The sequence below is a fragment of the Rhinoraja longicauda genome, chromosome 30 (assembly GCF_053455715.1).
Source record: "Rhinoraja longicauda isolate Sanriku21f chromosome 30, sRhiLon1.1, whole genome shotgun sequence".
NCBI classification, from domain to species: domain Eukaryota; kingdom Metazoa; phylum Chordata; class Chondrichthyes; order Rajiformes; family Arhynchobatidae; genus Rhinoraja; species Rhinoraja longicauda.
Genome location: NC_135982.1, coordinates 327,213 through 354,374, shown reverse-complemented (window position 1 = coordinate 354,374; position 27,162 = coordinate 327,213). Strand labels below are relative to the sequence as shown.

General features: G+C 49.4%; 1 protein-coding gene across 5 annotated transcripts in view; it reads left to right on the top strand.

Annotated features, from left to right (window-relative positions):
- prkcz (protein kinase C, zeta) overlaps positions 1 to 27,162 on the top strand; it is a 426,501-nt gene that overhangs the window by 296,309 nt on the left and 103,030 nt on the right. For all 5 annotated transcript variants that reach the window (XM_078425700.1, XM_078425701.1, XM_078425698.1 and 2 more), the window contains 2 exons: positions 16,314 to 16,449; positions 26,927 to 27,014. In XM_078425700.1, the coding sequence (XP_078281826.1) occupies positions 16,314 to 16,449; positions 26,927 to 27,014 (224 nt within the window). The remainder of the gene's footprint in view (positions 1 to 16,313; positions 16,450 to 26,926; positions 27,015 to 27,162) is intronic.

Here is a 27,162-nt window from a genome sequence, read left to right as displayed (position 1 = left end):
TCTATTGGTGTAGCACCCTCAACCCCCCACACTATCCCCCTTATCCCCCCCCTCCCTGCCCCCCACTCTCCCATCTTCCCTTCCCCCCGCCCCCACTCTCTCATCTCCACACCACCACCCCCCCTCCCCTGCTGTCCCTTTTCCCCCACCCCTCCTCCTCCCCGCCCCCACTCTTCCCTCCTCCCCACCCCACCCTGCCCTCCTCCCCAGTCCCACTCTCCCTCTCACCCCCACTCGCACTCTCCCCCCCCATTCCCCACCATCCCCCTTTCCCAACTCTCTGCTTCCCCCTTTCCCCACTCACTCCTCCACCCCCACCCTCCCCCATTTTCTCCTCCCCCAGCCCCACTCTCACTCTCCCCCACAGCCCCTCTCAATAGACAATAGGTGCAGGAGGAGGCCATTCGGCCCTTTGAGCCAGATCAAAGTGATCAATGTGATCATGGCTGATCATTTTCAATCAGTACCCTGTTCCTGCCTTTTCCCCATACCCCTGACTGCTATCCTTAAGAGCTCTATCCAGCTCTCTCTTGAATGCATTCAGAGAATTGGCCTCCACTGCCTTCTGAGGCAGAGAATTCCACAGATTCACAACTCTCTGACTGAAAAAGTTTTTCCTCATCTCAGTTCTAAATGGCCTACCCCTTATTCTTAAACTGTGGCCCCTGGTTCTGGACTTCCCCAACATTGGGAACATGTTTCCTGCCTCTAACGTGTCCAACCCCTTAATAATCTTATACGTATCGATAAGATCTCCTCTCATCCTTCTAAATTCCAGTGTATACAAGCCTAAACCCCTCACCCCCGCCTCTCACCACTCTCTCCTCCCCCCATCCCCTCATTCTCTCCCCAGCCCCACTCTCAATCTCCCCCACCCCCTTTCCCCCACCCCCTTTCCCCCACTCTCTCCTCCCCCCCACCCTCCCCATTCTCTCTTCCCCCAGCCCCACTCTCACTATCCCCCACGCTCCCTCGCTCCTCCCCCCACTCTCTCCACCCACTCGCCCCACCCGCTTTCCCCCCCCACTCTCCCCTGCCCCTCCCACCCCTACTCTCTTCCCCCCACCACCAACCCCCCTTCCCCCCACACCGCCTCTCTCCCCTCCACCCTCCCCCTTCTCCCCATTTCACTCTCACCGCCTGGTTCCAGCAGGCAGAGGCACAGTTTGCTGTGCGAGGCGTGACCGTGGACGAGACAAAGTATTTCTACGTCCAGGAGACCAGGAGACAGCAAGGCGAGTAAAGCCCTACCTGACCGCCCCCCCCCCCCCCCCCCCCCGGCGGCTAACAAATATGCGGGCCTCAAGGACCTCCTTATCAGGAGGTTCGGCCTCAGCGAGGCCGAGCGGGCAGCTCGAACTATGAGCAAGGAGGGCCTCGGGGACCGACGGCCCTTCTGGAGGACATGCTCGCCCTTATGGGCGGCCACGAGCCCTGTTTCCTATTTAAATATGCCAACCTTCGGCAGCTCCCAGTCGACCTCCGCTCGCAGCTCGCCGGGGACCCATTCACCGACACGCAGGCGCTAGGCGAGCTCGCTGACCAGCTCTGGATGTCCCGTCGGGAGGACCTGGATGTGCTGGCCGTCTTTTCTGCGGCGTCGGGAGGCGCACAGCAAGCCGGGGCCGCCGTCGACCACGTTTCAGGGCGACCTCCGCGGCGAAATCCGGCCGCCATCGGGCACTCCGGTGCAGGCACTGCAGGCACGTCGTTTTCGCATGGCCCGCCGGCAGTTCAGCCAGACGCCACCAGAGGTTGCTGGTGGTCAGCCCAGGCAGCACCACCTCCCATACCGCTGGAGGCCACCGGAGGTCGCTGGTGGGCATCCCAGTCTGCACCACCACCGGACACCAGCAGAGGGGGCTGGTGCTATTATCACTGTCGCTGGGGACCGAATGCGAAACAATGTCGCCTACCTTGTGTCTTTCCGGGAAACGCAGGGGCCGGCCGTCAGTGATTCCTTCGCCGGCCGGCCAGATCCATCGCGTGTTCACTCGGGATCGTCGCACCGGGGTTCGGTTCCTCGTGGACACTGGAGCAGAGGTGAGCGTCCTACCTCCTTCCACCGCCGATATCCATGCGGGCAAACGCGGCCCCCTCCTCACTGCGGCGAACGGGAGCCCCAACACCACTTACGGGGTCCGCAAGCTCGCCCTTAACTTCGGCGATAGCTGGTTTACATGGGGGTTCGTCATCGCCGATGTTTCCCAGCCGCTGCTGGGCGCCGACTTCCTGCGGGCGCATTCGATGCTCGTGGATGTCAGGCGGTAGCGCCTGGTGCACTCCAGCACGCTGGGGCCGGTCTCCCCCAACGTTGGACCCCTGTCGTCCGTGGATGTGACGTACGCGCACATCCTGGCGGATTTCCCGGACATTGTCAAAACCCACTTCTGCGCCTCCACTCCCAAGCTCAGGGTGCAGCATCAAATCCCCACCACCGGGCCACCCGTGCACGCCCGAACGCGGCGTCTTGCTCCAGACAAGCTCCGTCTAGCTCGAGAGGAGTTTCGTCGGATGGAGTCAATGGGCATCGTGCGCCCCTCCGATAGCCCGTGGGCGTCACCACTCCACTTGGTCCCTAAGGCGGACGGGAGCTGGCGCCTAAGTGGGGACTATCGGCGCTTGAATGACGCGACCGTTGCCGACTGGTATCCGGTCCTGCACATCCAGGACTTTAATGCCCACCTGGCCGGAGCATCTGTGTTCTCCAAGTTGGACCATGTGCGCGGGTATAATCAAATCCCGGTCCACCTCGACGACATCCCCAAGACTGCCATCATTACTCTGTTTGGCCTGTTCGAGTTTTTACGGATGCCGTTCGGTTAGAAGAACGCCGCACAGGCCTTCCAACGGCTTATGGACTGTGTGTGCCGTGGCCTAGACTTTGTGTTTGTTTACTTGGACGACGTACTCGTGGCCAGCCGCTCGAGGCAGGAGCACTGCACCCACCTCCGCCAGCTGTGTTAGCCCCTCAGTGATTACGGGTTGGCCGTCAACACGTCCAAGTGCCGTTTTGGGGTGACGGCCATCGATTTTCTTTGTCATCGGGTGACCCCACAAGGGGTAGTACCTCTTCCGGACAGGGTGGACGCTGACTGCCGGTTCCCCCGACCGACCACTGTCAAGGGCCTGCAGGAATTCGCCGGGATGATTTCCTTTTATCACCGCTTCCTGCTGGCGGTAGCCGGAACTATGCGCCCACTCTTCCACCTCATGGCTGGTCGTTGCAACGAGGTCGAGTGGGACGACGAAGCAGGAGCAGCGTTTCAGCATGCCAAGGAGGCTCTGGCCAGGGCCACAATACTCGTCCATCCCAAGGAGGATGCCCCAACCGCCCTGACCGTGGACGCTTCTGAGGTGGCGGTCGGGGCGGTGCTGGAGCAGCTTATTGACGGGTGCTGGCGGCCACTCGCCTTCTTTAGCAGGCACCTCAGCGGAGCCCAACGGCGTTACAGCGCTTTCGACCGGGAGCTCCTCGCCCTCTACCTCGCCGTACGCCACTTTCGTACTTCCTGGAGGGGAGACCCATCACCACATTTACAGACCACAAGCCGCTCACCTTTGCGTTCGCCAAGGTTTCGGAACCGTGGTCTGCGCGGCAATAGAGGCAGTTGGCGTACGTGTCCGAGTACACCACCTCAATCCGTTTCATGGAGGGCAAAAACAACAGGGTGGCCGATGCCCTGTCTAGACCCGCGGTCCACGCCGTCCTACAAATGGCCGGGGGGATCGACTATTCCGTCCTAGCAGCCGCACAGCTGGGGGACGAGGAGATGGCCGCCTATCGCACGGCCGTGTCGGGCCTGCAACTGGAGGACATTGTCTGTGGCCCAGGGGACGCAACGCTGTTGTGCGACACCTCCACTGGCCTGCCGCGGCCCATCGTCCCCGTCGCCTGGCGGCGCAGGGTTTTCGAGGTGCTCCACGGGCTTTCTCATCCTTCCATTCGGGCGACGGTGGCCCTCGTAGCCTCCCGCTTCATGTGGCACGGGCTGCGTAAGCAGGTCGCACACTGGGCACGCACCTGCATCCCGTGCCAGACCGCCACGATCCAGCGACACGTGCGTGCGCCTCTGCAGGAGTTTGGTGTCCCTAGACAGCGATTCGACCACATTCATGTGTACATCGTGGGGCCGCTGCCGCCGTCCCGGGGCATGACCCACCTCTTCACCGTGGTCGATCGCTTCACGAGGTGGTCGGAGGCCATTCCGCTGGCGGACACCTCGACGGCCACCTGCGCTCGGGCCTTGGCGGCGCACTGGATCGCCCGGTTCGGGGTGCCACTGGACATAACATCCGACCGGGTGCCGCAGTTCACTTCGAAACTGTGGTCGGCTATGGCACGCCTCTTGGGTGTCCGCCTACACCACACTACGGCGTACCATCCACAGACGAACGGTTTGGTGGAACGTTTTCACCGCCAGCTGAAGGCTGCCTTGAAGGCTCGGCTCACGGACCCAGACTGGGTGGACGCCCTGCCGTGGGTTTTGCTTGGGATCCGCACCGCACCCAAAGAGGACTTGGCCTCCTCCTCCGCCGAGTTGGTGTACGGGGCCCCCTTGACGGTTCCCGGGGAGTTCATCCCACCGGCACAGGGTCGAGTGGAGCAGCCTTCGGACGCCCTGCAACGTCTTCGGCAGACGGTGGGCAGGCTGGCACCTGTGCCCACGTCGCGTCATGGCACCTTCCATCCACACGTCCCTGCAACTCTGGAGGACTGCCAGTTTGTGTTCCTGCGCAGGGACGCTCATCGGACACCTCTCCAGTGGCCGTACGAGGGCCCCTTCCGGGTCCTGCAACACGGCTCGGCCACATTTGTTCTGGACATGGGGGGTCGCAGTGAGACTGTTTCGATCGCACGGCTGACGCCGGCACACGTGGACATTGATCGGCTGGTGCCGGTTGCGTAGGCCCGCCTGCGCGGTCGCCCCCCGTCCACGTTACCCCCGTTACGTCCCCTCCACCTGTCTGTCGGTCGGTCGCTGGTCCCTGCACCGGGCGTGGTGCGCACCCGGGCTGGTCGCCTCATGCGCCCTCCTGTCCACTTTGTACCTCCGCATGTTGGGGGTGGGGGGGTCCTGTGGCAGTCCCTGGGGATTAGGCCACTCCTTGGGTCATCCCCCTCGTCACTTGACGGACAGGTGGAAGGGGTTAAAGGTCAGCCCGTTGGGAGGTGTGGTTCATCCCTAGGTGGACTACGCTGTGAGCAGGAGCTCACAGCCTAATAAAGACCGTTAACTAAACCTGCCTGGCGTCCTGCCTTTTCTCTGGCCTCCGCCAGGCCACTACAACGTGCTGTTTCTCCAATTTGCGCTGGGCCTCACTCTGACAATGGAGGAGGCCCAGGACAGAAAGGTCAAATTAGGAATGGGAGGGGGAGTTAAAATGCTGAGCAACAGGGAGATCAGGTAGGTTAAGGCAGACTGAGCGGAGCTGTTCAGCGAAATGATCGCCGGACCTGCGCTTTCTCGCGCCGAAATACAGGAGTTGACACCTGGAACAGTGGATACAGTAAATGAGGTCGGAGGGGGTGCAAGTGAACCTCGGCCTCACCTGAAAAGACAGTCGGGGCACTTGGATGAAGTCGAGGGGGGGAGGTAAAGGGAGGCTGCAGCTCCTGTGGTTGCAGGGGAAAGTACCTGGGAGGGGATGGTTTGGGTGGGAAGGGACAAATTGACCAGGGATTTGCGGAGGGAACAATCTCTGCGGAAAGCAGAAGTGGTGGTCTTGGGAAGATGTGAGCAGTATTGGGATCCCGTTTCGAGGTGGCAAAAATGAGCATTAAATGCTGTATGCGACGGCTGATGGGGTGGAAGGGGGGACTCTGTTCTTGTTACGAATGGGGGGAGAGGGAGCAAGAGCAGAGCTGCGGGATATCGAGGAGACTGTCGTGAGATCCTCATCTATAATGGAAGAGGGAACCCCGGTTCCCTAAAGAATGAGGACATCTCCGATGACCTGGTTTGGAAAACCTCATCCTGGGCGCAGTTGCGGCGTAGACGGAGGAATTGGGAGTAAGGGTTAGAGTATTTACAGGAAGCAGGGTGGGAAGAAGTGCAGTCTAGATAGCTATGGGTTTGTAATAGATGTCAGTCGATAGTCTGTCTCCTGTGATGGAGACGGTGAGATCTAGAAACAGTCAGGAGATGTCAGTGATGGTCCAAGTGAATTTGAGTGCAGGATGGAAATTATTCGTTAAGTTGATGAAGTCAGTGAGTTCTGCATGGGTGCAGGAGGTAGCACCGATGCAGTCATCAATGTAGCGGAGGTAGAGTTCGGGGATGGGGCCAGTGTACGCCTGGAACAGGGATTATTCGACGTACCCAACAAAGAGGCAGGCATAGCTGGGGCCCATGTGAGTGCCCATAGCTACGCCTTGGACTTGGAGGAAGTGGGGGGAGTAGAAGGAGAAGTTGTTATGGGTAAGGACTAGCTCTGCTAGGCAGAGGAGAATGTTAGTGGACGGAAATTGGCTGGTTCTGCGGTCGAGGAAGAAACGGAAGCCTTTAAGATCTTGGAGGTGTAAAGTGACTGGATATCCATAGTGAAGATGAGGGAGTGGGGACCTGGAAAATGGAAGTCATTTAAGAGACGAAGAGTGTTTGAGGTGTCTTGGACATAGGTCGGGAGGGATTGGACCAGGGGGGATAGGATGGAGTCAAGGTATGTGGAAATTAATTCAGTGGGGCATGAATAAGTAGAAACAAGGGGTCTGCCAGGGCAGTTCTGTTTGTGGATTTTGGGGAAAAGATAAAATCGGGTCGTGTGGGGCTGGGGAACGATAACATTGGAGGCTTTGGAGGGCAGAGAGCCGGAAGTAATGAAATCAGAATGGTGTGTGATATTAAGGACTGGTGCTCGTCTGTGGGGTCATGGTCCAAGGATAAGTAGGAGGAGATGTTTGAGAGTTGTCACCTGGCCTCAACCAGAGGTCTGCGCGGCAGACTGCCACAGCACCTCCCTTGTCGATGGATTTGATTATAATGTCCTCATTGCTGCAGAGTGAGCGGAGGGCTGTCCGTTCAGGGGAGGAGAGGTTAGAGCAGGTAAGAAGAGTGGGAAAGTTGAGGCGGTTGATGTCCCACCGGCAGTTGGAAATGAAAAGGTCCAAAGAGGGTTGAGGGACATCCGGGGGAGTCCAGGAGGAGGGGGTCCGGTGGAGAAGGGATCATCACTGGGTGGTGAGGACTCCTTCCCATTGAAAAAGGCACGGAGGTGGAGGCGACGGAAGAAGAGCTCTACATCGTGGCGGATACGGAACTCGTTGAGGTGGGGGCTGAGGGGAACAAAGGTGTGAAGAAGGTGATTGGTCAAGAGTCTGATAGTTGGGGCAAAGAAGCTGTTCTTAAGTCTAGATGTCCAGGCTTTCAAGGTCCTTTATCTTCTCCCAGAAGGTAGAAGAGAGAAACGGGAAAGGCCAGGATAACAAGCATTCTTGACGATACTTCCAGCCTTTCTGATGCAAAGCATTGCACCTACTCCAACTTCATCTACTGTATCCCTTGTTCAAGATGTGGACTCTTATACATTGGCGAGACCAAACGCAGACTGGGCGATCATTTCGTGTAACACCTTCACTGAAACTACCTGCCTGAACCAACCTGATCTCCTGGTTGTTGGACACTTTAATTCCCCTTCCCATTCCCACACTGACCTTTCTGTCCTCAGTCTCCTCCATTGTCAGAGTGAGGCTAAATGCAAATTGGAAGAACAGCATCTCATATTTTGCTTGGGCAGCTTGCAGCCCAGTGGTATGAATATTGATTTCTCTCACTTCAGGTAGCCCTGGCATTCCCTCTCTCTCTCTCTCTCTATCCCTCCCCCACCCACATCGCACTAGCTTCTCATTTTCACCCTACAAACAGCTTACAATGCCCTGTATCATCGTTACTTTTTTGCAAATCTTTCATTCATTGTTCTTTATCTCTCCATTTCCCCGTCTATATCTCTCATTTCCCTTATCCCTAACCAGTCTGAAGAAAGGTCTCGACCCGAAACGTCACCCATTCTTTCTCTCCAGAGATGCTGCCTGTGTTACCCCAGCATTTTGTGTCTATCAAAGCACCATGAAGATGGATTGGATGAAAGGAAGTGACGAGCTTGTGATGGACCGTGTTCACCACTGTCTAGGTTCAGGCAGTCAAGAACAGAGCAGTTGCCAACCTAGGCTGAGATGCATGCCCTCTGGATACTTTCTGTAGTGCATCTGTAGAATGGCGTCAATTTGCCATGGGTATTGAACAATGGAATGAGGTGGCTAAACTCTGCTGACAGTGCCAGTACTCTCACAGTTGTCATAGACTGGAAATAGGCCTTACAGTCCAACTTGTCCACGCCATCTACGCTAATCCCATCTGCCCGTGTTTGGTCCATAATCCTTCTAAGTCTTTCCTATGCATATGCACCTAACAAAATGCCTTTCAAATGCTGTTATAGAATCTGCCTCAACTACCTCTTGGACAGCACATTCCATAAACCCACCCCCCTGTGCGTGAAAAAGTTGCCCCTCGGGTTCCAATTAAATCTTGCCTCTCTCATCTTAAACCTATGTTCTCTGGTTTTTGATTCCCCTACTCTGGGCAAAAGATGCTTGTACTTTCTGTGTTGTCTGTTATAGAGAGCCAAACCTTCCATACCCAATAGTCATCCCACAACACAGAGCAGGTCACAAGGTAATCAGAGACATGTGGAAACAGTTCATATACGTCTCAAAGCTATTTTAAACCTTCAACAAATAATTTAAATGCCTGAAAGTACTTCAAATAAACTATATGTGTATTTAGGGGTAGGGATCCCATTCAAATTAATGCAATTGTGCTATTTCTACCAGCTGTGGTTGGCAAATGGTGAAGCAGTGTTCATCGGGCACCTCTGCTTGGTATACCAGTGCTCAATCCCTGACATTTCAACTGCTGCTGGTCTCTCTCTTTCATATTTGAATGCACAGGCGCGGAGTCAGAGACTAGCTCACCAGCCACTTTCAAGTTCCTTGTGGAAAGTCATGCTTGAATCTTGCTTCACCGTCATGTTAAACATTGCATTCCAGGTGTTGACAGTTTGCTGCCTTAAAGCAATGTGCCATTATTTCTTTTGTCAATCATTTTAAATCTGTGTTACGGTACGGTAGCGCAGCGGTAGAGTTGCTGCTTTACAGCGAATGCAGCGCCGGAGACTCAGGTTCGATCCTGACTACGGGTGCTGCACTGTAAGGAGTTTGTACGTTCTCCCCGTGACCTGCGTGGGTTTTCTCCGAGATCTTCGGTTTCCTCCCACACTCCAAAGACGTACAGGTATGTAGGTTAATTGGCTGGGTAAATGTAAAAATTGTCCCTAGTGGGTGTAGGATAGTGTTAATGTACGGGGATCACTGGGCGGCACGGACTTGGAGGGCCGAAAAGGCCTGTTTCCGGCTGTATGTGTATGATATGATATGATATGATAAAAAGACACTAAATGCTGGAGCAACTCAGAGAGTCAGGCAGCATCTCAGGAGATGCTCTGTTATCTTGTTATTCAACTTGCCTTCAATGGGAACTTGGAATTGGGGTTGATGTACAGTTTTCGTCTCCTAATCTGAGGAAAGACATTCTTGCCTTAGAGGGAGTACAGAGAAGGTTCACCAGATTGATCCCTGGTATGGCAGGACTTTCATATGAAGAAAGACTGGATAGACTAGGCTTATACTCGCTGGAATTTAAAAGACTGAGGGGGGATCTTATTGAAACATATAAAATTCTTAAGGGGTTGGAGAGGCTAGATGCGGGAAGATTGTTCCCGATGTTGGGGAAGTCCAGAACCAGGGGTCACAGCTTAAGGATAAGGGGGAAGTCTTTTAGGACCGAGATGAGAAAACATTTCAACACACAGAGAGTGGTGAGTCTGTGGAATTCTCTGCCACAGAAGGTAGTTGAGGCCAGTTCATTGGCTATATTTAAGAGGGAGTTAGATGTGGCTAAAGGGATCAGGGGTTATGGAGAGAAGGCAGGTACAGGTTACTGAGCTGGATGATCAGCCATGATCATATTGAATGGCGGTGCAGGCTCGAAGGGCCGAATGGCCTACTCCTGCACCTATGTTTGTAACATGTTTCTATGTTTGTAACATGGATTAGGAATTAGTTAAATGATAGAAACCAAAATAACTTGGCAGACTGTGGGGTACTGAAGGGATTGGAGATTGGGGGCCATGGAGATTGAATAAATTATGCCTGTGTTCTCTCAAGTTTTGAAAAATGAGAGATAACAACTTAGAGTCATAGAGTCCTACAGCACAGAAAGAGGCCCTTCGGCCCATCGTGTCCGCGACGCCGTTACCAAACACAGTCTAATTTTAATCCCATTTTCCAGCATTTGGACCGTAGCCCTGAATGTTGTAGCATTTCAAGTGCCCATCCAAATGCCTCTTAAACATTGTGAGTGTTCCCGCCTCCACCACCACCCCAGGCAGTGAGTTCCAGACTCCAACCACCCTCTGGGTGAAAAAGTTCTTTCTCACATCCCCCCGAAACCTCCCTCCCCTTACCCTGTATCTATGTCCCCTCGTTGTTGAACCTTCCACCAGTGGAAGAAGTTCCCCGCCATCTACCTTATCTCTGCCCCTCATGATCTTGTACACCTCGATCATGTCCACTCTCAGCCTTCTCTGCTCCAGGGAAAACAACCCCAGTCTGCTCAGTCTCTCCTCATAGCCGAGGCCCTTCATCCCTGGCAGCATCCTGGTGAATCTCCTCTGCACCCTCTCCAAAGCTATCACATCCTTTCTAAAATGTGGTGACCAGAACTGTACACAATACTCCAGCTGCGGCCTCACCAGTGTTCTGTACAATTCCATCATTACCCCCCTACTTTTATATTCGATGCCCCGGCTAATGGCCAGTAACCCATATGCCTTTTTGACCACCCTGTCCACCTATCCTGCTGCCTTCAAGGACTTGTGTACCTGTACTCCAAGGTCCCTCTGTACCCCTGTCTTCCCTCGGGTCCTTCCATTCATGGTGTACTCCCTCTCCAAGTTATTTCTGCCAAAGTGCATCATCTCGCACTTTTCAGGATTAAATTCCATCTGCCACTGCTCCGCCCATCTGACCATCTCATCTATATCTTCCTGCAGCTTGCAGATCCCTTCCTCGCTATTCACCACCCCCCCCAACTTTGTGTCATCTGCAAACTTGCTGATCATGCCCTGTACGTTGACATCCAGATCATTAATGTAGATTACAAACAGTAAGGGACCCAACACCGATCCCTGCGGCACCCCACTGGACACCGGCCTCCAGTCACAGAAGCAACCTTCTACCATCACCCTCTGCCTTCTGTCACTAAGCCAGTTTTTTATCCATTTTGCCAAGGTGCCCTGGATCCCATGGGCTCTTACCTTCTGACTAGTCTCCTGTGTGGGACCTTGTCAAAAGCCTTACTGAAATCCATGTATACCACATCCACTGCACTACCCCCATCTACCTCCTTGATCACCCCTTCAAAAATTCAATCAAGTTAGTCAGACACGATCTTCCATTAACAAAGCCATGTTAATTAACCCTCGATCCTCCAAGTGAAGACTGATTCTGTCCCTCAGAATCTTTTCTAGCAGCTTCCCCACCACCGATGTCAGACTCACCGGCCTGTAGTTCCCAGGTTTATCCCTACTGCCCTTTTAAAATAATGGCACCACATTAGCTATCCTCCAGTCCTCCGGTACATCCCCTGTTGCAAGAGAGACTCTGAAAATTTGTGCCAGAGCCCCCGCAATCTCCTCCCTTGCCTCTCTCAGCATCCTGGGATACATCTCGTCAGGGCCCGGAGACTTATCCACTTTTAAGCCTGCCAGAGCCTCTAGCACCGCCTCCCTGTCAATAGAACATCACTGCTCCATTTCTAAGTCCGCATCGCCCTCCTCCCTCGTAAAAACAGATGCAAAAAATTCATTTAAAACATCTCCTACATCCTCTGGCTCCACACACAGCTTTCCACTATGGTCCCTGATGGGCCCCACTCTTTCCCTCGTTATCCTCTTACCCATGATATACTTATAAGAACACTTTGGGATTTTCTTTTATTTTGCCCGCTACTATCTCATGGCCCCTTTTTGCTCTCCTAATTTCTTTTTTAAGAACCGCCCTACACCTTCTGTATTGCTCTAATGATGCCTGTGCCTTAAGTTCTTTATGCCTTCCAAAAGCCCCCCTTTTTTTTCGAATCAATCCTACTATATCGTTCGACATCCAAGGTTCTTTGGACTTGTTTGTCCCACCCTTAAACTTATGGGGAACATGCTTCCTCTGTACTTTTTCAATTATTCCTTTGAAAAACTCCCACTGTTCTGATGCGGTCCTCCCCACGAGAAGCTGATCCCACTCCACCAGGGCCAACTTCTGCCTTATCAGATTAAAACCGGCCTTGCCCCAATTTAGAAATTTTCCCTCTGGTCCCTCTTTATCCTTTTCCATTACCACCTTAAATATCACTGAATTGTGATCACCGTCACCAAAGTGCTCTGCTACTGACACTTCAGCCACCTGTCCGGCCTCATTTCCCAAGATTAAGTCCAATACCGCCCCCTCCCTTGTTGGACTTTCAACATATTGGCTCAAAAAGCCCTCCTGGATGATCCTTAGGAACTCTGCACCCTCTGGGCCCTTGACACTGGCTATCCCAATCAATATTCGGGAAGTTGAAATCCCCTACGGTAGCGCAGCGGTAGAGTTGCTGCTTTACAGCGAATGCAGCGCCGGAGACTCAGGTTCGATCCTGACTACGGGTGCTGCACTGTAAGGAGTTTGTACGTTCTCCCCGTGACCTGCGTGGGTTTTCTCCGAGATCTTCGGTTTCCTCCCACACTCCAAAGACGTACAGGTATGTAGGTTAATTGGCTGGGTAAATGTAAAAATTGTCCCTAGTGGGTATAGGATAGTGTTAATGTACGGGGATCGCTGGGCGGCACGGACTTGGTGGGCCGAAAAGGCCTGTTTCCGGCTGTATATATATGATATGATATGATATGATACTATTACTACCCTGTTGTTTTCACACACCCCCGAGATTTGCCTACAAATATGTTCTTCTATTTCCCTCTGACTGGGGGTCTGTAGTATACACCCAGTAAGGTGCATGCCCCTTTTCTATTTCTCAATTCCACCCAAATAGCCTCATTTGAGGAACTCGCTAATATGTCATCCCTTCTTACAGCAGAAATAGATTCTTTGATTAATACTGCAACACCCCCTCCCCTTTTTCCCTGCTCTCTCTCTCCTGAAGATTCTATACCCTGGAATATTGAGCTGCCAGTCCTGCCCTTCCTTCAGCCATGTTTCCGTAATGGCAACAATGTCGTACTCCCATGTGTTCAGTAACACCTTCAATTCATCCCCCTTGCTTCCAATACTCCTTGCATTAAAATAAATGCCGTTCAGACTTGCCCTACCCCATTGTGCTGGGGCATTCTTGTTCTGCCTCCAAATCTGACCAGTTTTTCCTCTATATTTACCTTCTCCTCACCCCCTATACTAGCTCCATGCTGTATCCCAACCCCCTGCCAAATTAGTTTAAACCCTCCCCAACAGTGCTAGCAAACCTCCCCGCCAGGATATTGGTCCCCCTCTGGTTAAAGTGGAGACCGTCCGGCCTATACAGTTCCCACCTTTCCCAGAAACAGGCCCAATTATCCAGAAAAACGAATCCCTCCCCCCTGCTCCAACTCCTGAGCCACGCATTAAGCTGCTCTATCCTCCTATTTCTATACTCACTAGCTTGTGGCACAGGGAGTAATCCAGAGATTGCAACCTTAGAGGTTCTGCACTTCAATCCTCTACCTAGCTCCCTAAATTCTTGTTTCAGGACCTCATCCCTCGTTTTACCAATGTCGTTGGTTCCAATGTGTACAATGACCTCTGACTGGTTCCCCTCCCCCTTCAGGATGTCCTGCAGCCGTTCCCTGAGCTTCTTACAGAGCTTGACAGGAGGGATGCAAAGAGGGTGTATCTGCAATCTAGGAATCAGAATAAGGGATAGATCATTGAGCAGTAAGATAAAGAGAGTTTATTTCACAGAGCGTGGCAAATTTTAGAACTCTCTATGGCCTTTGGATTCTTAGCATTGTTAATTTCTGGTTATTCTTGGAATTAAGAGAATGGGAATAATGCATGTAAATTGAGCTGTTAGATTAGCCAACAACTTGATGAATGGTGGCAGGGCTGGATAGTCCACACTACCCCTAATTCCTGTGTTTTCATGTTAACTATTTTTCTCTGTTTACTTGTGTAGACACCTGATTATTTTGTGTGCCTCTATTTTATTTTTTGCTATAAAGAGGACTTTTCTTTATTATGTGTAGGAAGGAAATGTGCCCGCTATTGTTTTGAACTCTTACATGTTCTTCTAATAATCAGTGACCCAATGTGAAAATAACATTCCATTTTGAAGCTGAAGCAATTATTTTTGAATGTTCATCACCATTAATTTGAATTTGTAGACACAAAAAGCTGGAGTAACTCAGCAGGAATAGGTGATGTTTCGGGTCGACACACTTCTTCAGAAGAAGGTCTCCACCCGAACATCACCTATTACTTTTCTCCAGAGATCCTGTCTGACCGGCTGAGTTACTCCAGCTTTTTGTGTCTATCTTCGGCTTAAACCAGCATCTGTAGTTCTGTCCTACACATTATTTGCATTTATATTCTGTTCCTCATTTTATGGAATTAACTGCTTTCACAATTTACACTGCCGCAAACCTTTATAATCAACCTATTGTTTCTCCTTTTCTTCCTATCAAAACACAACTCTGCATTCTTTGATATATCTAAAAAAAAACTCAAATGTGTCGACCTATTACCTAACACGCTTTGTCCTGCCTCTCCCCTTTTCCAGCTTTCTTCTTCCCCCCCCCCCCCCCCAATCAGTCTGAAGAAGGGTCTTGAGCCGAAATGTCATCTGTCTATGTTCTCCGGGATGACGTTGAGTTACTCCAGTATTTCGTGTCCTTTTGTGCATTAACCAGCATTTGCAGTCCTTCGTTTTTATATTCTTTAGCCAGGTATTCGCCCACTCCACTAGCCTGACTCTGTCTGACTTTCTATACAGGTATATTCCAATTTTTGTGCTATCTGTAAAAAATGTAATTGTCCCCTGTACACCCCAAATCCAAATCATTGTTGCATATCTGGAAAGCAGTCATTCTAGCACAAACCCTTGGGGAATATCTTTGTATAGCTTCCAACAATCCAAAAGATGACTTTTCTAATCTGAGCCAATTTCTTGTCAATGCTACCACAACACCCTTTTTAATCAAAAGTACTACATACTTAATGCTGTCAATAAGGTGAAGCAAAAGAGATGGGTTTCAGCCTTATGCTTCATCTTGCCAACAGTATTAAGAATGTAATACTTTTATAACAATTGGGAAAATAGGTGCATATTCTCTACACAATCCCCTCCCTCCACCCCTCTTCCCCATCCCCATTCCCCTTCCCATTCCCCCCTACCCCACTCACCCACTCCATCCCCCTCAACCCCCCCCCCTTATTCCTCCACCCCTCCCCTCCCCCCAGATGCCGCCTAATGGAGGTTGCATAGCAACCCACCTCCCGGCCCGGGCAGCCGCCATTGGTGGAGTGGGGGGGGCAGTCCTGCCCCGTCCCAGTGCAGGGGTTCAGTGCGGTGGGTAGACGGTGGCGCCTCTCCCACTGATGGCCCTCGGGTCGATGCCACTGGACTCTTTCCCCTCCCCCACACCCCCTGCCTCCCGGCTCGGATGGCCGCCGATGCTGGTGGACTCTGGGTAGTGTGGGGAAGGTGCCGAGCTGGCCGGGGAGAGGAATGGGGACGGGGGAGCCGAGGGCAGGCCCAGCGCCAGGCCTCGGCCTCACCGCCGTTGCTGCTGCCTTTCCCCTTGGCCCACCTCAGGCTCACGGTTAGCCGGTCACGTCCAGGCCCAGGCTGCTTCCCCCGGCACCAGGCCTGGCTCTCCCGCCGCTTCGGAGCCGGCATACCAGCCCCCAAGAGTCAGGCGGCCGAGCCCTGCTCGACCCGAGATCAATGGGTCCCAACTGCATGGACACGTTTGATCTGCACACATGCGGATGTGGCGGTCATCTTACGTAAATACCAGATGCAGACCTGCAAATGATGGGACCCATAAGTTGTTGCATTTCAGGGTCATAGACATCCTGTATGGAAGTATACAAGGGTGCAATGAGCTGAAAATGGTTTCTGAAGAAATATAAACAACCTTAAAAATTGTGGACAGCTTTGCATAAGTTAGCAAGACAGGCATGCACTATAATGTTTAATGCAAATACTTGTTTGTTTATTTTCTTGTAGATTTTATGCCGCTGAAATTTGTATTGCTCTTAACTTCCTTCATGACAAAGGAATCATATACAGGGACTTGAAACTGGACAACGTTCTCTTGGATTCTGATGGCCACATCAAATTAACCGATTATGGAATGTGTAAGGTATGTTGTTCGCCCATAGATCTAACAGTTGAAAAGCAGATAACGAGGAAAATATAACCTTTTTCGGACCTTACATGAAGGACCCGATAAACCTTTATTACATAACCAACTCTGCAATGAGTCAGGCAATGCCAGTTTAATCAGGTCGCTCTGTCCAATTAAATTTTAAAGGAATATTTGCAATTAGCTATTTCCATAATCATACTTTATTAGCCAAGTATGTTTTACAACATATGAGGAATTTCATTTGCCATACAGTCATACCAATAAAAAGTAACAGAACACACAAAATACATTTTAACATGAACATCCACCACAGTGACTCCTCCACATTCCTCACTGTGATGGAAGGCAAAAAAAATTCAATCTCTTCCCTTCTTTGTTCTTCCGCGGTCGGAGGCCTTGAGCCTTCCATTGATGGGGCGATCTTACTCCCGTAGCCAGCGGTCGGGCCCTCGCCTCGGGGCGATCAAGCTCCTGCATCGGGGGGGATCTCGGCTCCCCCACGCCAGGCGATCTGACCCCGGGTCGGGGCTAGTCGAACCTTCTGCGTTCTTTGGAGCTTCCCGACATCGGTCTCTACCCGAGACTGCGAGCTCCTCGATGTTGAAATCCGCAGGCCATGGTTGAAGCATCAATCCCAGGCAAGGGATCAGCTCCGATGGTGGGGCTGAAAGTCAGCCCCGAGCAAGGCCGCCAGCTCCATGATGTTAGGCCGCAGAGCGACCGGAGATACGACCCGGAAAAAAATCGCATCTCTGGCAAGGTAAGAGATTGAAAAAAGGTTTCCCTTTACTCCTCCCCCGCCCACCCCCCGCATAAAACAAACCAGAGAACTTTAACATATACTTTTAAAACACACTAAAATAACAAAAAAGACGGGGGGGGGGAAACAGATAGACCGTAGGCGAGGCTGCCATCACGGCGCCACCCGGTGGTATTTTCCACTAAACTATCATATTAGTGAAAGGTAGAAACTACAGTTGAGCTTGTACTTCTCTCTAGCCCATGCACATCAGCTGTGTCAAGGGAAATCTAGATTAAAACCTTTGCAACCTTGTTTACCATAACGATCTTCTGTGCCTTGACTGGGAAAAAAAAACATTGGATTGTACGAGGATTTAAGAAAATATTGCTTGCTTTGCTGTTCATAAATAATGAGCTTGACCAACAATAATTACTATAGCATAATATAATTTGTTTATTTACAGATTTTATGAAATAGACATTTTATAATTTTGGAAATATGCAGAGCAAAGTAGTAATTATTGACCCTGAAACAAATTCATTACTTCATTGGGTCACCTTGTTTCACATGAATTGCTATGTACCACACAGAAGCTTCCAAATTTTGAGAAATTGGTAGAGTGGAGGGAAAGCTGTGTTTTAATTGAAAATAGGCTTTGTTTAGTTTAGGGATACAGCACGGAAACAGGCCCTTCGGCCCACCGGGTCAGCGCCGACCAGCAATCCCCACACACTAACACTATCCTACATCCACTAGGGACAATTTTTACATTTACCAAGCCAATTAACCTGCATACCTGCACGTCTTTGGAGTGTGGGAGGAAACCGGAGCACCCGGAGAAAACCCACGCAGGTCACGGGGAGAACGTGCAAACTCCGTACAGACAGCACTCGTGGTCGGGATCGATCCTGGGTCTCTGGCGCTGCATTCGCTGTAAGGCGGCATCTCTACCGCTGCGCCACCGTGCTGCCAAGGAACATTTGAAAAGCAGGCATTTGATTAGCCGAGGAAGTGACATAGCAGCCAATAAAAGGTAGAGAGGGTTTAGCGGAACGGCCTATGTGGAGTGGCCGTGTTGAGGGAAAGTCACTGAGGCTTTGGGGAGAGAGCTGAGGAAAGGGGAAAGGCAGGTTAAGGTATGGTCTTTCTGGGTAATTTATCCTAGGTTTTTGGTGTTGTAGAATGGAGGTGGGATAGTGGAATGGTCATCCTACAGGATGTTGGAAGTCAGGGGCATTTCCAGTGACCTTGAAGGCTACACCTGTAGTCTATGCATCCAGCTGCAGCTCTTTCAGGACCGCATTAAGAACTGAAGGTCCCAGAGGACTGGAGAGTAGTTAATGTTGTTCCTTTATTTAAGGACAGAATCCAAGGAACTATAGGTTTAGTTTAATATAGTTTATTGTCACGCGTACCAAAGTACAGTGAGAAGCTGAGAAGGCTCGATTAAGGAGGCTGTTTGGGTGGAACTCAGAAATGAGAAAGGTTTAGCAACACTTATAGGGGTGTATTATAGACCGCCAAATAGGGAACGAGAATTGGAAGAGCAAATATGTAAGGAGATAGCAGATATTAGTAGTAAGCACAGAGTGGTGATTGTGGGTGATTTCAATTTTCCGTATATAGACTGGGAATCACATTCTGTTAAAGGGCTGGATGGTTTGGAGTTTGTAAAATGTGTGCAGGATAGTTTTTTGCAGCAATACGTAGAGGTGCCTACCAGAGAAGGGGCAGTGTTGGACCTCCTGTTAGGAAATGAGATGGGTCAGGTGACGGAGGTATGTGTTGAGGAGCACTTTGGGTCTAGTGATCATAATGCCATTAGTTTCAATATCATTATGGAGAAGGTCAAATCTGGACCAAGGGTTGAGATTTTGGATTGGAGAAAGGCTAATTTTGAGGAGATGAGAAAGGATTTAAAAGGAGTGAAATGGAAATTGTTGTTTTATGAAAAGGATATAATAGAGAAATGGAGGATATTTAAAGGTGAAATTTTGAGAGTACAGAGTCTTTATGTCCCTGTTCGGTGGAAAGGAAAGAATAATAATTTGAAAGAGCCATGGTTTTCCAGGGAAATTGGACACTTGGTTCGGAAAAAGAGGGAGATATACAATAAATATAAGCGGCAGGGAGTAAATGAGGTTCTTGAGGAATATAAAGAATGTAAAAGGAATCTTAAAAAGGAAATTAGAAAAGCGAAAAAAAGATATGAGGCTGCTTTGGCAAGTAATGTAAAAGTAAACCCCAAGGGGTTCTACAGATATGTCAATAGCAAAAGGATAGTGAGGGATAAAATTGGTCCATTAGAGAGTCAGAGTGGACAGCTATGTGCTGAGCCGGAAGAAATGGGGGAGATATTAAACAATTTCTTTTCTTCGGTATTTACCGAGGAGAAGGATATTGAATTATGTGAGGTAAGCGAAACAAGTAGAGTAGTGATGGAAATTAGGAGGATTAAAGAAGAGGAGGTACGGACACTTTTGAAGAATATAAAAGTGGATAAGTCTCCAGGTCCTGATAGGATATTCCCTAGGACATTGAGGGAAGTTAGTGCAGAAATAGCAGGGGCTATGACGGAAATATTTCAAACGTCATTAGAAACAGGGATGGTGCCGGAAGATTGGCGCATTGCGCATGTTGTGCCTTTGTTTAAAAAAGGTTCTAAAAGTAAACCTAGCAATTATAGACCTATTAGTTTGATGTCTGTGGTGGGAAAATTAATGGAAAAGATACTTAGGGACAATATATATAATTATTTGGATAATCAAGGCCTGATTAGAAACAGTCAACATGGATTTGTGCCTGGAAGGTCATGTTTGACTAATCTTCTTGAATTTTTTGAAGAGGTTACCAGGGAAATTGATAAGGGCAAGGCTGTGGATGTTGTCTATATGGACTTCAGTAAGGCATTTGACAAGGTTCCACATGGAAGGTTGATTAAGAAGGTTAAATCGTTGGGTATTAATAGTGAGGTTGCAAGATGGATTCAACAATGGCTGAATGGGAGATACCAGAGGGTAACGGTTGACAATTGTATGTCAGGTTGGAGGCCAGTGTCTAGTGGAGTGCCCCAAGGATCTGTGTTGGGTCCACTGTTGTTTGTCATTTACATTAATGATCTGGATGATGGTGTGGCAAATTGGATTAGTAAATATGCAGATGATACTAAGATAGGTGGAGTAGTTGATAGTGAGGTAGATTTTCAAAGTCTACAGAGAGACTTGGGCCTTTTGGAAGGGTGGGCTGAAAGATGGCAGATGGAGTTTAATGCTGATAAGTGTGAGGTGCTGCATTTTGGTAGGACAAATCAAAATAGGACGTACAGGGTAAATGGTAGGGAATTGAGGAATGCAGTGGAACAGAGGGATCTGGGAATAACTGTGCATTGTTCCCTGAAGGTGGAATCTCATGTGGATAGGGTGGTGAAGAAGGCGTTTGGTATGCTTGCCTTTATAAATCAGAGCATCGAGTATAGAAGTTGGGATGTAATGTTGAAATTGTACAGGGCATTGGTGAGGCCAAATCTGGAGTATGGTGTGCAGTTCTGGTCGCCAAATTATAGGAAGGATGTCGACAAAATGGAGAGGGTACAGAGGAGATTTACTAGAATGTTGCCTGGGTTTCAGCACTTAGGCTACAGAGAGAGGTTGAACAGGTTGGGTCTTTATTCTTTGGAGCGTAGAAGGTTGAGGGGGGACTTGATAGAGGTTTTTAAAATTTTGAGAGGGACGGACAGAGTTGACGTGGGTAGGCTTTTCCCTTTGAGAGTGGGGAAGATTCCAACAAGGGGACATAGCTTCAGAATTGAGGGACAAAGGTTTAGGGGTAACATGAGGGGGAACTTCTTTACTCAGAGGGTTGTGGCTGTATGGAATGGGCTTCCGGTGGAAGTGGTGGAGGCTGGCTCGATTTTATTATTTAAGAGTAAATTGGATAGGTATATGGATAGGAGGGGATTGGAGGGTTATGGTCTGAGTGCAGGTAGATGAGACTAGGTCAGGGAGAATGGTCGGCGTGGACTGGTAGGGCCGGACAGGCCTGTTTCCATGCTGTAGTTGTTATATATGTTATATATGTTACAGTGAGAAGCTTTTGTTGCGTGGAAAGACTGGGCTTGTATTTACTGGAGTTTAGAAGGATGAGAGGGGATCTTATAGAAATGTATAAAATTATAAAAGGACAGTGTTGTGCTGACTGTATAATAACAGAAGCCTTATACCTGGATCATAATCCAAAGACTTTATTAACTACATAGCAAGCACGACCTCACGCCTGCACGTTCCACTTACACTAACCCGAATCACACAAGCAGTGGTCACTCAAAAGCTAAAGGGGCGTAACTACAAAAGCATGACACATACACATGAGTGACACCATTACACTAATCTACATCCCCCCTCTTAAAGAATCAACACCGATACAGACCCTAAACTAAGCACGTCATGTATAACAATCGGTGACAAACTGGAGGAAAGTTAGACATAGTCCGGATACTTCACAACCGGTCTGCAAACACGACCAACACGTGTACGATAGAGACCATCTCCATTCTTCTTATCCGGGGAGAGAGCAGGTGATTCCACAGGCGAGGGAGACTGAATCAACGTCCCTGGAGACGAAGCAGCAAACTGTGGAACAGGCGATGAATATGGAGGGGAAGATGGAACGGGCAGAGGAGCTGTTGCAGACATGGATTGTTGTGCTGGCAAAAGCATGCGAGTGCCACTAGGCGCAAATGGAAGCGAACTTGTACGATCTGGATTATACTAAGGAGGAACTAGCTCGTTCACAGGCAGGATGTGTCGCCTGTTACGTCGGTAGGTACCGCCATCGGCACTAACGATATATGAGCGTGGCTCTGTAGCAATTCCAGAGATTACTCCGATACAGTCATGGCCTCTGTCAGTCTGTAAGCGGACCACCTGCCCTTTGGTCAGCGATGGCAGTGGCCTACTTGTCTTGTCAAACTATCCTTTCTGAATATCACGCTTCTGTTGCAACCTGGATAGAACCTCCTCCAGTGGAAACACTTGTGGGACTAAAGCCTGATTGGCTACAGGCACTGTGGCACGGGTTTGCCTTGACAATAAACGTTGAGCGGGTGAACCCAAGATGGCGTCACGGGAGATGTTGCGTAAGTTAAGCAGATCCAGGAATATGTCCGATTTTGCTCTGTACGAACGTTCCATGAGCTGTTTAGCACTTTTAACAGCCCGTTCAGCCAGCCCGTTAGACTGGGGATATTCCGGGCTGCTGGTGATGTAAAAATTCCAGTGTCTAGCGAACTCCCTGAATTGTTGGCTGGTGAATTGACTGCCGTTGTCAGTTAGCAGTTTGACCGGGGATCCGTGGACTGAAAAGTGGCGAAATAACTTCGAAATCACTCCGCTGGAAGTGGGGCTGCTGAGAAAATCAATGTCGAGCCATCCTGAATACGAATCTGGATTATACTAAGGAGGAACTGGCCACTCAAATATGTCAGCTGCGACTGTAGACCACGGGAGCTCAGGTACCGGATGTGAAAGAAGCGGTTGCTTTTGTTGGTGAGGAGCCAAACTGTTACACACTGCGCAGGATGCCACATTCTCGGTGATGCATTCGGCCATGTCAGGCCAGTAAAACATGCTTCTCGCCCGTGAAACAGTGGCTTCAGCACCCGGGTGTCCCACATGGACAGCGTTAAAATACCGGTGGTACAGCGAGGCAGGAACCACGGCCTTGTGTCCTTTTATAATAATGCCATCTTGCAGCACGAGCTCATCTCGGACAGCAAAGAAGGGCCGGACTGGCAGCAGAACGTTGTAGTGCTTGTCTGGCCAGCCGCACTTAATGACAGAGGTTAGCGACCGTAGGGCACTCAACAGCAGTGTGGGCAACCAGATCCTCCATGCAGGACGAAGGGATAAAAGACACACACATCACAACAAAGTCGTCATCCGGCGAGGGCGGATCCTCGCATGTCTTCCGGGGTGCACGCGAAAGAGTATCGGCCAGGTGCATGTCCTTACCGTGTTTGTGGACCAGCACCATGTCATATTTCTGAAGTTGCAGTAACATCCGTTGTAGGCGCGCTGGAGAGGTGTGGATAGGTTTGTTGACAATGCTGATTAGAGGTTGGTGGTCAGTTTTAATTGTGACAAAGATGAAATCGTTGAATTTCTTGCAGGCAAAAACAACCGCTAACAGTTCTTTTTCAATTTGGGCATATAGTTGTTCTGTGTCAGTCATGGTGTGTGAAGCATAGGCAACAGGCTTATTGCTATTGCCATCATTCTGAAGGCATGCAGCGCCCACCCCGTGTCGTGAGGCGTCACAAGTAAGAGTAATCGGTAGTTTAGGGTCAAAGTAAGCCAGAGTCGGAGCATTAGACATCCGCCATTTAAGAGTGTCAAATGCAGTCTGTTGTTGCTTGTGCCAAGTCCAAGCAGAGTCTTTGTGTGTAAGCTGGCGTAATGGGGCCGAAATTTCACTGAAGTCCTGAATGAATTTGCTCAAATAGTTGGCCATGCCAAAGAATCTCTGCATGCTGAGCACGTCTGTGGGTGCTGGAAGCTCGTGGATAGCACTAGTTTTCGCTGGATCAGTTTTGAGGCCCTCTTTGGTAAATATATGGTCTAAGTATTTTACCTCATTCACTCTGAATTTGCATTTTAGAGGATTTAGCTTGAGATGGATGGCCTCGGCACACTTCAACACTCTTGACAGATTGGCATCGTGCTCGTTGACCGTTTTTCCAACAATGAGGATATCGTCTACTACAATGGAGCACGGGTAGCCCGCAAACAATTGCTCCCTGGCTTGTTGAAATACTTCACTGGCAGAACATATACCAAAAGGCATCCGACGAAATTTATAACGTCCGAATGGAGTGCTGAAAGTTGTCAGCTTAGAGGAGTTATGTTCCAGTGGAATCTGCCAAAATGAGCTCTTGGCATCTAGCACCGTGAATACAGTTGCTTCAGCCATCTGCGCAGCAATCTCATCCACAGTGCGCATGGGATAACGTGGTCGTTTGATCGCTGTGTTTAAGTCCTTGGGGTTGATACAAATCCGTATCTCGTCTCTGTTCTTCTTAGCAGCGACAACCATTGTGGAGACCCAGTCTGAGGGGTCAGATACGGGAGTAAGCACACCCAGAGACACCATTCTGTTAAGTTCACTTTGAACACGATCCCGCATAGCATGGGGAATCTTATGAGCCGGACGAACAACTGGGATTGCCTCAGGGTCAATGGTAATTGTGTACCTGACAGCCAGCTTGCCCAGCTTATCGTTAAACAAATCTTTGTATTGTGTCAGAATTTGATGTGTAAAATCACAGTCTGTATGCAGAGAGGACAGACAGAAGGGCTGAAAGTGAACAAACCCATATCTAGGCATGCATCAGCACCCAGTAGGGATGGTACATTCTCACGTACCACGTAAAAATCCAGGATGTGGGCACGTGAGTTGAGACAGCAACGTAACTCAACTTGGCCGATGGGGTGTATTCCAGTTCCAGCAAACGACACAAGTGATGTAGCTGTTGGAAATAAGGTTTCTGTGTTTTTCAGCTTCTGGAAGACAGCCAAAGAGATAACGTTGCAGCGCGCTCCCGAGTCGACTTTGAGATAAAGAGTTTTGCCCTTAATGAGCAATGCGACCTTGGGATCCAGCTGTTGGTGCACTGACTTAGACAAAGCATGTATATCAATCTCTGCACTTTCGCCAGCTGTTTGTACAACCATGGGAACTGGGTGTGAGAACTCAGAGATTGAACCTTCATCATGGGCAAGCGAGTTGACTGACTGTCGTTTGAAATCTGTTACTGCGTGATCGACAACACCTAATGAAATGGTTTCGTTTGTTGCAAAACCGACATCGTTTTCCAAACGCTGGGCAACGATAACGAACCGCGACATGTGAACCTCCACAGTTGAAGTAATTATCGATCAATCTTAGCTTGGTGACCGGCACTTGAGATAAACGAGGAGAAGTTTGATAAGACATGCTGGCTGCATTAATTTCACGAGCAGCAGAATGTCCCAGAGTTTTAATGTGAGCATCAGTCAATTCAGCTATGCGACAGCGGTTTTCAGCAGCTGCTAAGGTTAGGTCAACTTCCCGCAGTAATTCATCGCGCAACTTATCATTCAGTATGCCATGGATTAAACGATCGCGAACAAGACTATCATGAATATCTCCAAATTCGCATCGACTAGAGATATGCTTGAGCGCACTAACGTATAACTCAACAGGCTCTCCTTGTTTTTGATTCCTTGAAAAGAATTTATGGCCTTCAATGCTCACATTGATTTGTAACTCACATAATTGTCGGAATTTTAGTAGGAGACATTCAGGGTCACGGATAGACTCCGCAGCAATTTGGTCACCATTAGCGCCAACTCTAGCCGGTGCATAGTGAAATCTTCTGGCCCGCCAAATTAAGAAGGTTGGACGCACGAAGAGCAGGAGCAGCCGTAGGGTGTGCAGCATCAATGTAGATTGAAAAATCTTCTTCAAAAACACACCACCGTTCCGTGAGATCTGCATCAAACACCAAGATCTCCGGTTTCCTGAGAGCAGAAGCCATCGCACACAGTAGAAAAATAACAAACTAAGATAAAAACAAGAGGAAAACAATAGAATTTGGAGTAAGTCCGTACACGTCTGACACCAGTGGCAACACAAGTAGATAGAGTGGTAAAGAAGGCATATGGTATTCATCCTTTCATAGGTCATGGCATTGAGTGTAAGAGTCGGCAATCATAATACAGCTTTGTAAGACATTGGTTAGGCCAAATTTGGAGTATTATGTGCAGCTTTGGTTTGCCCCATTGGGATGGATATGGAGGCTTGGGAGAGGAGTGCAGAGTTTACCAGAATGATGCCTGGATAAGGGGGTATTAGCTACAGGGTGAGTTTGGACAGACTTGGATTGTTTTTTCTGGAGTGCCTGAGGATGCGGTGAGACCTGATGGAAGTATATAAAACTTCACAGAGGGTGATGAGTGCCTGAAACGTGCTGCTGGGGTGGTGGTTGAAGCAGATACATTAATGGCATTTGAAAGACCTTTGGATCTGCATATGGATATGCAACGAACGAAGAGATATGGGTTATGTGCAGGTAGATAAGTAAGTGATGGGCTTTATTTAGAGATACAGCATGGAAACAGGCCCTTTGGCCCACTGAGTCCACACTGACCATCAATCACCCATTACCCCACTTTCATATCCACTCACAACACACTCAGAGCTATTTACAGCAGCCAATTAACCTACAAACCCGCACATCTTTTGGATATGGAAGGAAATCGAAGCACCCAGAGAAAACTCATGCAGTCACTGCGAGAACGTGCAAACTCCACACAGACAGCACCCGAGGTCAGGATTGAACCTGGGTCACTGTGAAGCTGCAGCTCTATCAGCTGCGCCACTGTGCCTGTGTCTTGGCATCATATTCAACATTGACATTGTTGCCCGAGGGGCCTGTAGTTGTGCTGTGCTGTTCTATGATTCAACCAGTTCATTTATCCTTGGTTATGGGAATGATTATCTCACTGCTCAGTTTGTATTTAGCTTAATGTCAATTTAGTTTTGGGGAACTAAGTCTAAAATGTTTTGAGATGAAATTGTTGTTCTCCCACAGTTTAGAACGACAGTTCAAGAGCTGTAGTTCAATAAGTGTAGAAATATTAATGAGCCAAATGTTCAGGTTTGTGAGATGTGTATTGTCTATTTGCTCCATAGGAGGGACTTGGGCCTGGTGATACGACCAGCACTTTCTGTGGCACACCCAATTACATAGCACCTGAAATTCTGAGAGGAGAAGAGTATGGTGAGCAACACCACAAAAGACAGAACTAACATGATTTGGTTTGATTATCTATTCAGGACGTCAAAAGTGTTAAAATAAGTTTTTGAAATTATTTTCAAGATAATAAATCTATTTACATGTTTTCATTTAATCAACTTTAAATTTGCAT